Below are 12,649 nucleotides of genomic sequence, written 5' to 3'. Positions count from 1 at the left end.
GAGCTGTTGTCTAACTCTTTATATTACTTATTTCTAACCCCGCCTTTAAGTATTATTACTAGTGATGGGCAGACCTGGACTGGAAAAGTTCAGATCCGCACAGTTTCAAAGGTGCCGGACCTGGGCCCGGAATTCTCAGGGAATGATCTGGGTCTGGCACGCAGAACATAAAAAAATAAAGGAAAAATAAAGAGAAAAATAATAAAGCAAGTGGGCTGTACTTACTGAGTGTCCGGCTGTACACTGCTCCCACGGCCTCTGATTCACTTCCGGGGCCGCTCATTAGGCTAATTTATGCACTGCTTTCACACCCATTGGCGTCTGTGATTGGTTTCAATCAGATGCGCCCCCACACTGAGTAATAGCTGTCTGACGCTTCCAATCACAGACCCAGTCTGCAGGTGTATCGTACAGTAAAAATAAATACATTTAAAAAAAAAAAAATTGGAGTAGGGTTCCCCCAGATTATGATACCCAGCACAGATAAATTCCACGTATACAGGCTACAGCCCCCAGCCATGCAGTTATCTTGGCTATGTATCAAACTAAGAGGGGTGGGGAAAGCAGTGCATATGCATGCGCCTAATGCATGGCCCTGGAAGTGAATGGGTGGCTGTGGGAGCAGTGTACAGCCGCACTGGTGCTTCAGTAAGTATAGATTCTAACCACCCTATCCCTTCTACCACAATCTTAATAGCTGGATTCTGGTCCTTATATACTTATATGGGGACCGGCGTCCGGCCAGATATTCAGGATCAATTCCGGGCAGGACCAGTTTTTTTTTTAAAGTCCGTTTAGTCCTGCTGATCCCAAATATCTGTTTGCCCATCACTAGTTATTAAACATCTAGTCAGCACATATGAAATCTAGTATTTCTTTTAGAATCTTTTTCCAGTTTTATTTCTTGTAGGTTTTTTTCGTGTTTTTGAACAATCTAAATAGAAGTTGCTATATGGAAAAAGTCTGTAAAGAATTAATCTGGTTTTACTTATATAAAATCTGCGGATCCACTTCGAATTCCACAACTAAAAACTCTGTGTGAATGTGCCTTTCTCTCTGCACCATGAGCTGATTTTTCTCTAGACTTTTCAAGCCTGTTTTTTTCTTTTACCTGCATTCTATAAATTACACATGTCCATGGTTTGTGTGTTATATATACCTACTTACAAAGAATTGAACAGATACTCATTACATCAAAATACTGTTCATCAGTGAGAACACCAACGCGTTTCTGGTGCGTAAGGTTGGTACAGCGCACACCTGAACCGTATTGGTGTCCTCACTGATGGATGTAAGGATAATTAATAACTATAGCAATAAAGCTGAAGATTTTATCCATCAAGATGGATATTTTTTACAACACCATGGTTTCTTTCATCCATGTTAGTGTTGCTGCTCTGTACTCCAGAAGAAAATAGGCAATTACGGTGAACTGGCTTCCACCTTTATTGATTGAATGGCCTTGCTAGACACAACTACTAACAAAAGTGGTCCATTTTTTGGATAACCACTTCAGCCAAAGAGTCAGTAGGCTCCAACAGTAAGCATTGTGCATGAGCAACTACTGGATGTGCACAGCATGGCCAATGTTTTTTGATGGAGTCTGTTTACGGACGTTTCCAATCACATGACCCCCATCCACATGGGATTCACGTAGTCCATAATGAAAAATGTTCTTTACAAAAGAATACATTAATGGTGAACTGCTAATTACTATAGAAATAATTGGCTTTCAGGGCAGGTTACAGTACATTTGTGAAAATAGTTATATAGAGGCAATCCCTCAAGTAGAAATGGGGAATTACAGCCTGTGTCAATGACTATTGATCATACGAAATATCGTAATATGTAATATTTTCTGTCTACACGCTTCCTTTCAGACTATGCACATTAAATATTGTAAAATGTTAAACAGCTTTTCCATAGATATTTTCTCAGTGAAAATTGTACCTAACAGTTCGATCGGAAAGCCATCCAGCATCACAATTGTCCAAGCCATCCTCAAATGCAGCCTGCAGCTGCTCCGGAGATGCGATGACACCAGAGTTCTCCTCACAGGAGCGGACGGCATCGGAGAACGTCAGGGCATATCTATTACTGGCAGCCCGGTAATGAAATACCAAACCTAAGAAAGAAAAAAAAGAGAGCTTTACAGATAACATCAGAGCCCAGCATGATACCCTGAATTAATTCATGATTTGCTTACTTTTATATATTTCCTTACCCCAAATTTCCAAGTGAGCCAGAATAATAATGCTGCTTATAGCATTTTGTTACAATGCACCATAACACTTCAGAGAGATCTATCAAAGCAACACTATTTATATGTTGCTTTGAAGCTGGCACAGAGAGCAGTTTAATGTGAATGCCTCACCTATCATGTAATAAGGCACTGAGGCACATCAGACCTCAAAGGAGTATAACAAATAATGAAAGATAAAAGCTGTATCCCACCTACTGTAGTCATTGTTTAGCCTTTACAATGCTCACCGAGTTTTCTACAATAACTGATTTGCCGTTATGATGAAGGGGATCATCAGTGAAAGTAACCTATTGTTCAAATCAGGTACTTTTAGGTAGGTGTATAAAAATGCTGCACAGTAAAGGCCCCGTCACACTAAGCAACATCGCTAGCAACATTGCTGCTAACGAACAACTTTTGTGACGTTGCTAGCGATGTTGCTGTGTGTGACATCCAGCAACAACCTGGCCCCTGCTGTGAGGTCGTTGGTTGTTGCTGAATGTCCTGGGCCATTTTTTAGTTGTTGCTGTCCTGCTGTGAAGCGCACATCGCTGTGTGTGACAGCGAGACAGCAACAACTAAATGTGCAGGCAGCAGGAGCCGGCTTCTGCGGAGGCTGGTAACCAATGTAAACATCGGGTAACCAAGAAGCCCTGTCCTTGGTTACCCGATATTTACCTTTGTTACCAGTCTCCGCCGCTCTCACTGTCAGTGCCGGCTCCTGCTCTGTGCACATGTAGCTGCAGGACACATCGGGTTAATTAACCCGATGTGTGCTGTAGCTAGGAGAGCAGGGAGCCAGCACTAAGCATTGTGCACTGCTCCCTGCTCTGTGCACATTTAGCTGCAGCACACATCGGGTAATTAACCCGATGTGTGCTGTAACTAGGAGAGCAGGGAGCCAGCGCTCAGTGTGCGCTGCTCCCTGTTCTCTGCTCTGTTCTGTAGCTCCGTGCACTGGTAACCAAGGTAAATATCGGGTTGGTTACCCGATATTTACCTTAGTTACCAAGCGCAGCATCTTCCACGCAGCGCTGGGGGCTGGTCACTGGTTGCTGGTGAGCTCACCAGCAACTCGTGTAGCGACGCTCCAGCGATCCCTGCCAGGTCAGGTTTCTGGTGGGATCGCTGGAGCGTCGCAATGTGACATCTCACCAGCAACCTCCTAGCAACTTACCAGCGATCCCTATCGTTGTTGGGATCGCTGGTAAGTTGCTTAGTGTGACTGGACCTTAAGGCTACGTTCCCAGTATAGATTCCCAGTATCCATTGAATTTTTGATGCGGGGGAATTTCTGCACCTTAGTTTACTTACTTTTTTTAATTGCGTTTTTATATGTGTTCTTGACACTGCGTTTTTATCGAGATTTTGACGCTGTATTTTCTTGTCTGTTTGATGTTACATTCTTAGACCCCTTAACGACCACCGATACACTTTTTAGCGGTGGTTGTTCAGGAGCCTTATTCCTCAGCGCAGCTTTTTAATGGCCCTGAGGATTAAGAAGATAGTGTAGCCACATGCGTGAAAATCCCACGGGTGACAGCTGTACATGCAATGATCACATTGACACAACAGGTGTGTTACAGAATTTGATACCATTGGGTAGTGAAGAAAAATAATTACATTGTTACAACTAAAATTTAGTTTTAGCCCCAGATTGTACATTTTCACACAGGGAAATTGGGTAAAAATGGCACCAAAGTTTGTCATTTCTGCTGAAAGTGGCAATACAGTGGTATAATACTGCTTAGCCACACAGTGAGATTCAAGGTGAAAGGAACGCTAATTGACTCTTGGAGTACACATATTCGCACAATAGTTTGTGGATTTCATATACAGAGCCTCTAATTGCCAGAACAGCAGAATTCCCCCTCAAGTGACCCCATTTTGGGAATTACATCCCTCTAGGAATTTATCTACAGGTGCAGCGACAATTTGATTCCATTGGTGTTTTCCAGAAACAAGCAGCAATGGATGTTGCTGAGTGAAAATTTCAAATTTGACATTGTAGTGGCTAATACATTGTAGTAACCAGTAAATTGTTGTGCCCAGTACATTGTAGTGTATGTACATTGTGCCAAGCGTGTGTAACTGGAGATATGAACTCTGTAAATGAAGCTGGCTACCTCACTATAGAAATTACAAACATGTGGACTATATGTGGTTTAGGTGCACTGTAGGGCTCAGAAGGGAGAGGGGCATTTGGATTTGGGACCATATAATTTGTTACCCTTCTTTTGGTGGTGGGAGTCATGGCACTTTTCCAGATCCTTTGTGCAACCAGTAACGTGGAAGCCCCCATATTTCTATTTACAGATGACGGAGCAGAGTGGGGACTTGTTTGGTTTTTTATGGATTGAGTTGCAGGTTTTATTTTGCATATTTGAAATACAATTTTAGATCACATTTATCCCATGCTCTACGGTAAGCACTTACATTGAGATTTCCATCTAAATATCTGAATGACCAGATTCAGATAACACACTCGGGGATCCATGACTCAGCATAGTTATTCTGGAATCTATCCAGCCTTTGTTCTTTTTTTTAGAAGTGCACAAAATTGATGAACCTCGATTTTCTGCACCACTGAAGAGATGGACACCACCAGTCATAGCACAGACTGATTCCAAGATGAATCCATCTGCCTCACTACAGGAAATCTTAGGTTGGGGGTTTCGTCTGAATCATGTATGTCAGAGATTTACACTAAACCTAACGTAAGCACTCAAAGCAGGAAAAATGTGAGCCCAGCATCGAAAGTGAGCTGGTATGATCATACCACTGTACATGCATGGTGGTTTATGACCAACAATTAATACAAAAGACACATAATCACATTAGGTTAAAGGGCCATTTATGGTTCAAAGAAATAAAAAAGGCCCATAAGCCACTCCATATGACTAATCAGAATGATGAAACAAGAGAGCAAAGGAACAGATAGCTAAAAAGGTGGTATATATTTTATTGAAAATGCACATAAAATCAACAAATGACAATAAAGAAGTAATAAGAAGGAAAGATACACAGCAGTCTGACAGTCAGGTGATATAGTAATAAGGTGAGGGTGATGCTAGTCACTATACAGGCAACTCATGAGGTAGGATATTCAAAATGTCTGGAGTTGGGTACCAGGAGATCTTGTCAAGATTAAGGGGATAGGCAGAGGCATAGTCAGGTCATGGTCTGGAGTCATAATACCTGGAGAGTAGTTGATTGGAATAGAGGGACAAAGCAAAAGGATGGTCAAACGAAGTCAATGGTAAGGCAGCAAATGTCAATTCCCAGAGCACAGATGCAAGAGGCCAACTAGCACAACCAAGCAGAAGACTAAAGGCCCCGTTACACGCAACGACGTATAACGATATATCGCCGGAGTCACGGATTCCGTGACGCACATCCGGCATCGTTAGTGACGTCATTGCGTGTGACAGCAAGGAGCGACCATTAACGATGGAAAATACTCACCAAATCGTCCATCGTTGACACGTCATTCCTTTTCAAAAAATCATTGATTGTTGAGCATGCATGTTGTTCGTCATTCCCGAGGCAGCACACATTGCTACGTGTGACACCTCGGGAATGATGAACTACAGCTTAACTGCGGCCGCCGACAATGCGGAAGGAAGGAGGTGGGCGGGATGTTACGTCCCGCTTATCTCCGGCCCTTCCGCTTCTATTGGGTGGCCGCTTAGTGACGCCGCTGTGACGCCGCACTAACCACCCCCTTAGAAAGGAGGCGGTTCGCCGGCAACAGCGACGTCGCTAGGCAAGTAAGTACGTGTGATGGCTCTTAACGATGTTGTGCACCACGGGCAGCGATTTGCCCGTGATGCACAAATGACGGGGCGGGTACGCTCGCAAGCGATATCGCTAGTGATATCGCTGCGTGTAATGGGGCCTTTAGACTGGCAGTGTTCTGAGATTGACTACTTAGCTAAATAGCTGCCAAATCAAACCAAACATGGCACATATGAAGAATCCAGAACCTCCCAGTCTCAGATTGAATGAAGAGGACATAAAACACGTTTTCAGTTTATTAAAGGCCCCAACAGCATCCAGTATGAAACCCTAAAATCTGCCCCCTTATGTGTGAGATCAGTGAGAGGTTTGAGCATCTGAGACAAAAACCCTAATACATTTTTTTGTAGTAACTAGAAAATCCTAAAAATCATTGCATTGCTTTAAGGTCCCAAGGTTGAATCCAATGAATTATAGCCTGTACCTTCCCAGGATTCATCTTAAACCATTGAACAAATACAATTAACCCCAGGGATAAAATGTTTTGCATAGAAAAAGTATATTTCTCCAACTTAGCAAACAAAGAATGCTGGCACATTGGTTAATCCAAAAGGCATTACTGTAAAGCACCAGCAGGGTGAGCTTGAGCACAGGAAAGTGCAGGGGCTGTAAAGCATCCACTAGGTGAAGTGCTCACCCAGTGGATGAAAGGGGCTAATCGTATGAGCCGGGGTTGATGCCAGAGGATAACGCGATACAAGGGGTTGGACGGAGACTGAGTCAAGGGACGCTGAGAGATAGCGTCAAGGACCGGAGGGGTGCGGAAACTAGAGTCAGTGATAAGCCGTGGTCAGTAGCAGATAAAAGTCGGGAAACACAGGGAGAGGAGCGATGGAGAGGGAGCCGGAGAAAGGAGGACAGCAGTCAGGGAGGACAGACGCAATCAGGAGAACAGAAGACAGGGAGTATGAAAACAGGCAGGAGGACGGGAGAACAGGGAGGACGGGCAGGATCAGGTACTTATAGGGAGCAGCGATCACGCTGTGGAGCAGAACTATAACTAGTGCCTGAGCACCTCAGATGACCCCTAGATAAGGCGTCGTGATCCCTGAAACGAGGCACGGGAGAAAAACTCCTCCCACGGGTCAAGCCTCGAGAAAAGCCAACAGCCCTGCAGCAGCAGAGTCAAATAGGTTGTGACAATTACAAGATTTTTAAATAGGCCCTCAGAAGTTAAAAGCGCCATCTTCCACTCATCACCCTTTTGGATGCACATCAAATTATAAGCCCCTCTAAGATCAAGTTTGGAAAAACATTTAGCCTCTTCTTGCTGATCATATAGGTTGGGGATAAGTAGAAGTCAAGTATTCTTAACCATAATTTTGTTTAGTTCATGGAAATCGAGTCAAGGATGTAAACCCCCGTCTTTCTTTTTAACAAAGAAAAATCCAGCATCTACAGGGCAGGAAGAAGGACGAATTTGACCCTTCCATAAACTTGAATTTACACATTCTTTCATTGTGGTTTGTTCAGGACCCAATAGATTATACAGTTGAGCTTTAGGTAATTTGGCATTGGGAAAAAGATTGATAGCACAGTCATAAGGACAATGGGGGGACAATATGTCTGCCTCGATTTCCAAGAACATCTCCAAAATCTTCAGGTACTCCAGAAGACCCTCCAGACCAGCAGAGAAAACCATAGAGAAGTAATACATTTCTTATGACAATAGGGACTTCTCTTAACAATATTCCTCCGACCCGAATCAAATGACAGGATTGTGAATGTGTAACCATGGAAACCCCAATACCAAATGCATAGGTAAGTTATCCCAAATATAGCAGAAGATTTACTCCGAGTGAAGTGTTCATACTTTGTGTGAATTCCACCAGCTGGACAAGGTTCTGGAATAACAGTGTCCTGTCAATGGCAACAAATTGGATGGGTCCTTCCAAGCTCCTTTACAATCATCCAGACTTAAGTGTTTCCCAACAGCTTGCTTGCTTACCGGTATTACACAAAGTCCTTGAGAAAATGCCCATGCGACCACAGTAGGGACAGAGTCCGAAATCGCATACATGTTTCCTCTCAAGGGTCCAATAGCTGGCAGCTCCAACCTCCATCGGTTCTGCCTCAGGTAAAAAGACCAATTAGGGAAAAATGGTTAAAACACCCTGTCACTCATCATGCCTTTTCCTGTGAGCCAACCGAATGACCTCAGGCATGGCCTCCTCCAAGGAACTGGGCAGAGTATGCAGAGCTAGAGTGTCCTTAAGTGTATCCGAAAGGCCATGGCGAAATTGACACCTGAAATCTGCATCATTGCACGGAATGTCCATGGACCACAACCTTAACTTAGTACTATAGTCCTCAGCAGTGTGGCCCCCCTTTGTCAGGTTCATGACCTTAGCCTTTGCAACTTGCATTCTGTCAGGTTCATCATAGATTCACCCTAAGGTGTCTTCCCTGAAGATTGGGGACACAGAGTAAAAAATAGTCTGCAGCTTTCCCTGAACACCCTAAACTGATCTTTCTCCTCCGAAAATTTGTTAGGAAGGTCCAATACTGGTTCGGGAGAGACAAACTGCACATTGAAAGATAAAGGCGTCAAAGCTTCTATTGGCAATGGTGGGCTCAGAGAGGGACCCATTGCACTAGATAACTGACTATGCAAACAGGACTGCAAGTTCTCTAGTCTCTGTTACTCCCTGGACAGATTCTTAACCACGTGAGTCAGATTTGTCAACTGATTGTACATAGTTAAATGTTCCCGGGTGAGGAACCAGGGTACCAAGAGACCATGTCAATATTAAAGGAATAGGCAGCGGCCTAGTCAGGTCACGGTCCGTTGTCTGGAGGGTAGAGGAACAAAGTAGAGGGACAAGGCAAAAGGATGGTCAAACAAAGTCAGTGGTCTCTTGATTTGTTTTCTAAGGCTAAGTTCACACATCCTGTGTTTTGCATCAGTCACAATCCGTCGCCTTGGGGATTTACGGTAACCTGCAAAATATTTTGCAGGAATCCTGTATTTCCCCATAGACTTCTATTAGCGACGGATTGCGACTGATGACCCTGCGTTGCATCCGCTGCGTCGCGGTCCGTCGTTTTTGACTGACCGCCGAGCGGGGAGCAACGCAGAATGTAACGTTTTTCGGGCCGTCAAAATTAACGCGCCGCGCAGGAATCCGTCGCCATCCGTCAAGCTTGTAATGCATGTCTATGGTGCTGGATTCCGTCGTAATCCGTCTTACAACGGAATCCAGCGCAGGATTCCGTCATGCTCTACTGAGCATGCCCAGCATGCTTGGCACGCCCACTGGGCTGTCCCAAACACAGACGGATCATGACTGATCCGTCAAAAAACGGACGCACAGCGGATGTAACGGACGCAACTGATCCGTTTTTTCACAGGATTCCTGTGAAAGGAATCCTGTGAAAAACACATCAGTTGCATCAGTTGACATCTTGAAAATGACTGATCCGTTGCTGACGGACCTGACGGATTGAAAACACAGGATGTGTGAACTTAGCCTAAGATGCTTGGAATAACTTGCCTGCCAAGTTCATTCAAATATTGTGAACCAGTGTACCTAGAAGCATAGATAATAATATTATATAATAATATTTATTCACTAATATAGCACTATTGATTTCACAGCCCTCTACATACATCAGCAACACTGTCCCCATTGGGGGTCACAATCTAAATTCCCTATTAGTATGTCTTTGTAGTGTGGGAGGAAACCGGAGAACCCGGAGGAAACCCACGAAAACACAGGGAGAAGATACAAACTCCTTACAGATGTTGTCCTTGGTAGGATTTGAACCGAGGACCTTAGTGCTGCAAGACTGGGGTGCTAACCACTAAGCCATCGTGGACGAGGAGTCCCTGAAAGTACAGGATGTTACAGTTTGAAAAAAAGCCCAAGTAACAATATGAAAATTGAACGTTTTCTAATTTTTATTTTGCGATTTGCGAAAAAATTGTAAATAAATATATATATATATATATATATATATATATATATCTTTAAGTCAAAAACCTGAAATGTATGTGTCGCTCAGGGCTATGGGGTACTTGGTCCCGGGTGGTGTATTGCTGGGGAGATGTCACTTGGTGGCCGTTGCCCAGTTCCGTGTCCCTGGGGACGCTTTTTAAAAGGGGGATATTTACAGGGGAGATTAATTGAAAGTTTATAACGTGACGCCACTTGCAGGTTGCAGCTATGTAGATGGAGCCGCCGCTCCACAGTTCACACTACTGGGGCTGGTGTTGGTGGCAGCCTGGATGTTAGGCCCTCCGCAAGCAGGGCCGGGCCCCAGAGGATAGCTGATGTGGATGGGTGCAGAAAGAAGGTAGGTCACACAGGGGATGGCAGTGTAACTGGTTCCTTTACTCACAGTCAGATGAAAACTAGTCACCCGAGGAAGGCTGGTCTGACTGCTGGTCCCCTTAGTCCCAGTGCCGGTGTAGTCACCTGGTGGGTCCCCGTGGCTTGGAGCGGCTGGGGTCCCCTCCTGGTAGTCTCTGAAAGGTAGTCCGTATGACGGTAGCGTGAACCCTGTGGGGTCGGAGTCTTTGGTACTGTTCCCCGGTTCTCCCGTTGCTACTGAGTCCTGAACTTCAAGGTCAGTGAGGTCCTTGATGGTCCCCTCACTGTGCAGATTTTATCAGGTCTGCCTGGAGTGTTTGCCTGACCTAGGATTCTGTACCCCGTCGGTGCTATGGTTCCGGGAGTACTCCACCATACTCCACCGGCAAGAAAATTCCTTGGCCCTCAGGTCCTCATCACACTCCTGTCAGTGCTTCCACTCGCTCTCTCCGTCCGTCACCGACGACTCTCTCACCCACTCTTTGACTGTCCACTGTCTACCCCTCCCACCTGGTCGTCTAGTGGACTGGATTGACTACACCTCTAAGTGGCCTTCCATTAGATCCAACCCTAGTCTGGCATCAGTCTATGGGGAATTTGGGGAAAACCAGGGATTAACTGGAATGTTTTTGTTGTTACCGGCACTGGTCTTCTGGGTCTCTGGGGGTAGGCCCTGCATCCAGGTGGGTATGCAGTACCTTGTAGCTCCCTGATGGCTTCAGGGGCGCTACATATATAATAGGTCATTCTCTGGTCAATAGGTCAACTTTCCTTTAAAGCCAAATTTCAGTTGTATATAAATCACCTGAACCTTATAACATTTTACAATACAGCTGAATGTTGTTTGGGCCGCCATACAATGCTCTGCTCCTGGGGTCAATGTTCTGGGATCATCAGACCCTCACTGATCACTTATCATTTATGCCAAGGGTAGGTAATTAATGTTGGTGACTAAAATACCTCTTTAAATAAATGGCTAGTGTCTCTTTCTTTGGCATTATATTAAATTATCTCTCTGTTTAGGAAAGAAAGGAGGAATACTTAAAAAAAAAAAAAGATAAGTGAAGACTTAGGTTAGTCGCTTTGACTAGAAAAACTATGCACACTGGCCTTGATTCTTCTTGGCTGCTCATGCTCATGTCTTACCGAGACAGACTTCTTGGAGCTGTACACAATAACCCTTGCTGTTCATGAAAATTTAAAAAGCTGGTCATAAAAATGAATTAAACTCACTTTATGGCTGCCATATCAACAGCTTCATTACCTTATGGAATTTTAGTACTTCCATTCACCATCTCATCCTCATTGTCAGGACAAGCAAAGAAGGTAACAGATGCTGCTCTAAAGAATGCCATATATTAAGGTTCATTTTAATTCTGAAAGCTGAACTAATGATCATGTTATTAATTTTTTTTAAAGAAAAGATTAAAAAAAAACCACCTTATTGCCAAACCACAGCTCAGGGCCAGGTAACATTTCTGGATGATGGTGGGAATGACATACACACATAGAATCTACCATGAATGAAGTAACCACAGGGTAAAAATATTCTTTGGATTATAAATAAAATTGCAGAGCTATGTGGTCAATGTCATGTCAACAAGCTTTGCATAAATCAATAATACAGGCAAATAGAGGAATCAAAAGAAAAAAAATATTCAGCCTACCCCTTAGTTGGTTCAAAGCTCCACTGATGCACAGCTTAGACGCGGAGACCACATCCGGACAATTGGAAAACAGACAAAACAGCCAGCACCAAAATCCACAGCAATAAAAAATCCGTTTATTTCTTCATATTATTTTTTTTTCTTAAAGTGCAATGGTGTAAATACAAATATAGGCCTATGACTAAGGACTCCATGTGGTCTGAAACGCGGAAGGGTATGCCATATTTTTATTTACACCATTGCACTTTTTTAAAAAAAAAAAAATAATAATATGAAGAAATAAATGGATTTTTACTCCTGTGGATTTTGGTGCTGGCTATTTTTTCTGTTTTGCAAATATAGGAATCTTTGTAATATATCTAATCAGAGAAAGTGTGTGTGTGTGTGTGTGTGTGTGTCTGTGTCTGTGTGTGTAAGTGATATTACCTCTATGAGCATCTTCAGTCCTGTATCGTTCTACACATCACCAGGACCCTTTGGCGGGCTTTGCACACTACGACATCGCAGGTGCGATGTCGGTGGGGTCAAATTGAAAATGACGTACTTCCGGCATCGCATGCAACATCGTAGTGTGTAAAGGTTCGATGATATGATTAACGAGCGCAAAAGCGTCGTAATCGTATCATCGG

General features: G+C 43.8%; 1 protein-coding gene across 3 annotated transcripts in view; it reads right to left on the bottom strand.

Moving 5' to 3' along the window:
• NCAN (neurocan) overlaps positions 1-12,649 on the bottom strand; it is a 350,580-nt gene that overhangs the window by 181,808 nt on the left and 156,123 nt on the right. For all 3 annotated transcript variants that reach the window (XM_075315342.1, XM_075315351.1, XM_075315359.1), the window contains one exon: positions 1,951-2,125. In XM_075315342.1, the coding sequence (XP_075171457.1) occupies positions 1,951-2,125 (175 nt within the window). The remainder of the gene's footprint in view (positions 1-1,950; positions 2,126-12,649) is intronic.

Source organism: Anomaloglossus baeobatrachus, chromosome 1, assembly GCF_048569485.1.
Source record: "Anomaloglossus baeobatrachus isolate aAnoBae1 chromosome 1, aAnoBae1.hap1, whole genome shotgun sequence".
Classification (NCBI taxonomy): Eukaryota; Metazoa; Chordata; class Amphibia; order Anura; family Aromobatidae; genus Anomaloglossus; species Anomaloglossus baeobatrachus.
This window is presented reverse-complemented; position numbering and strand designations above follow the sequence as displayed.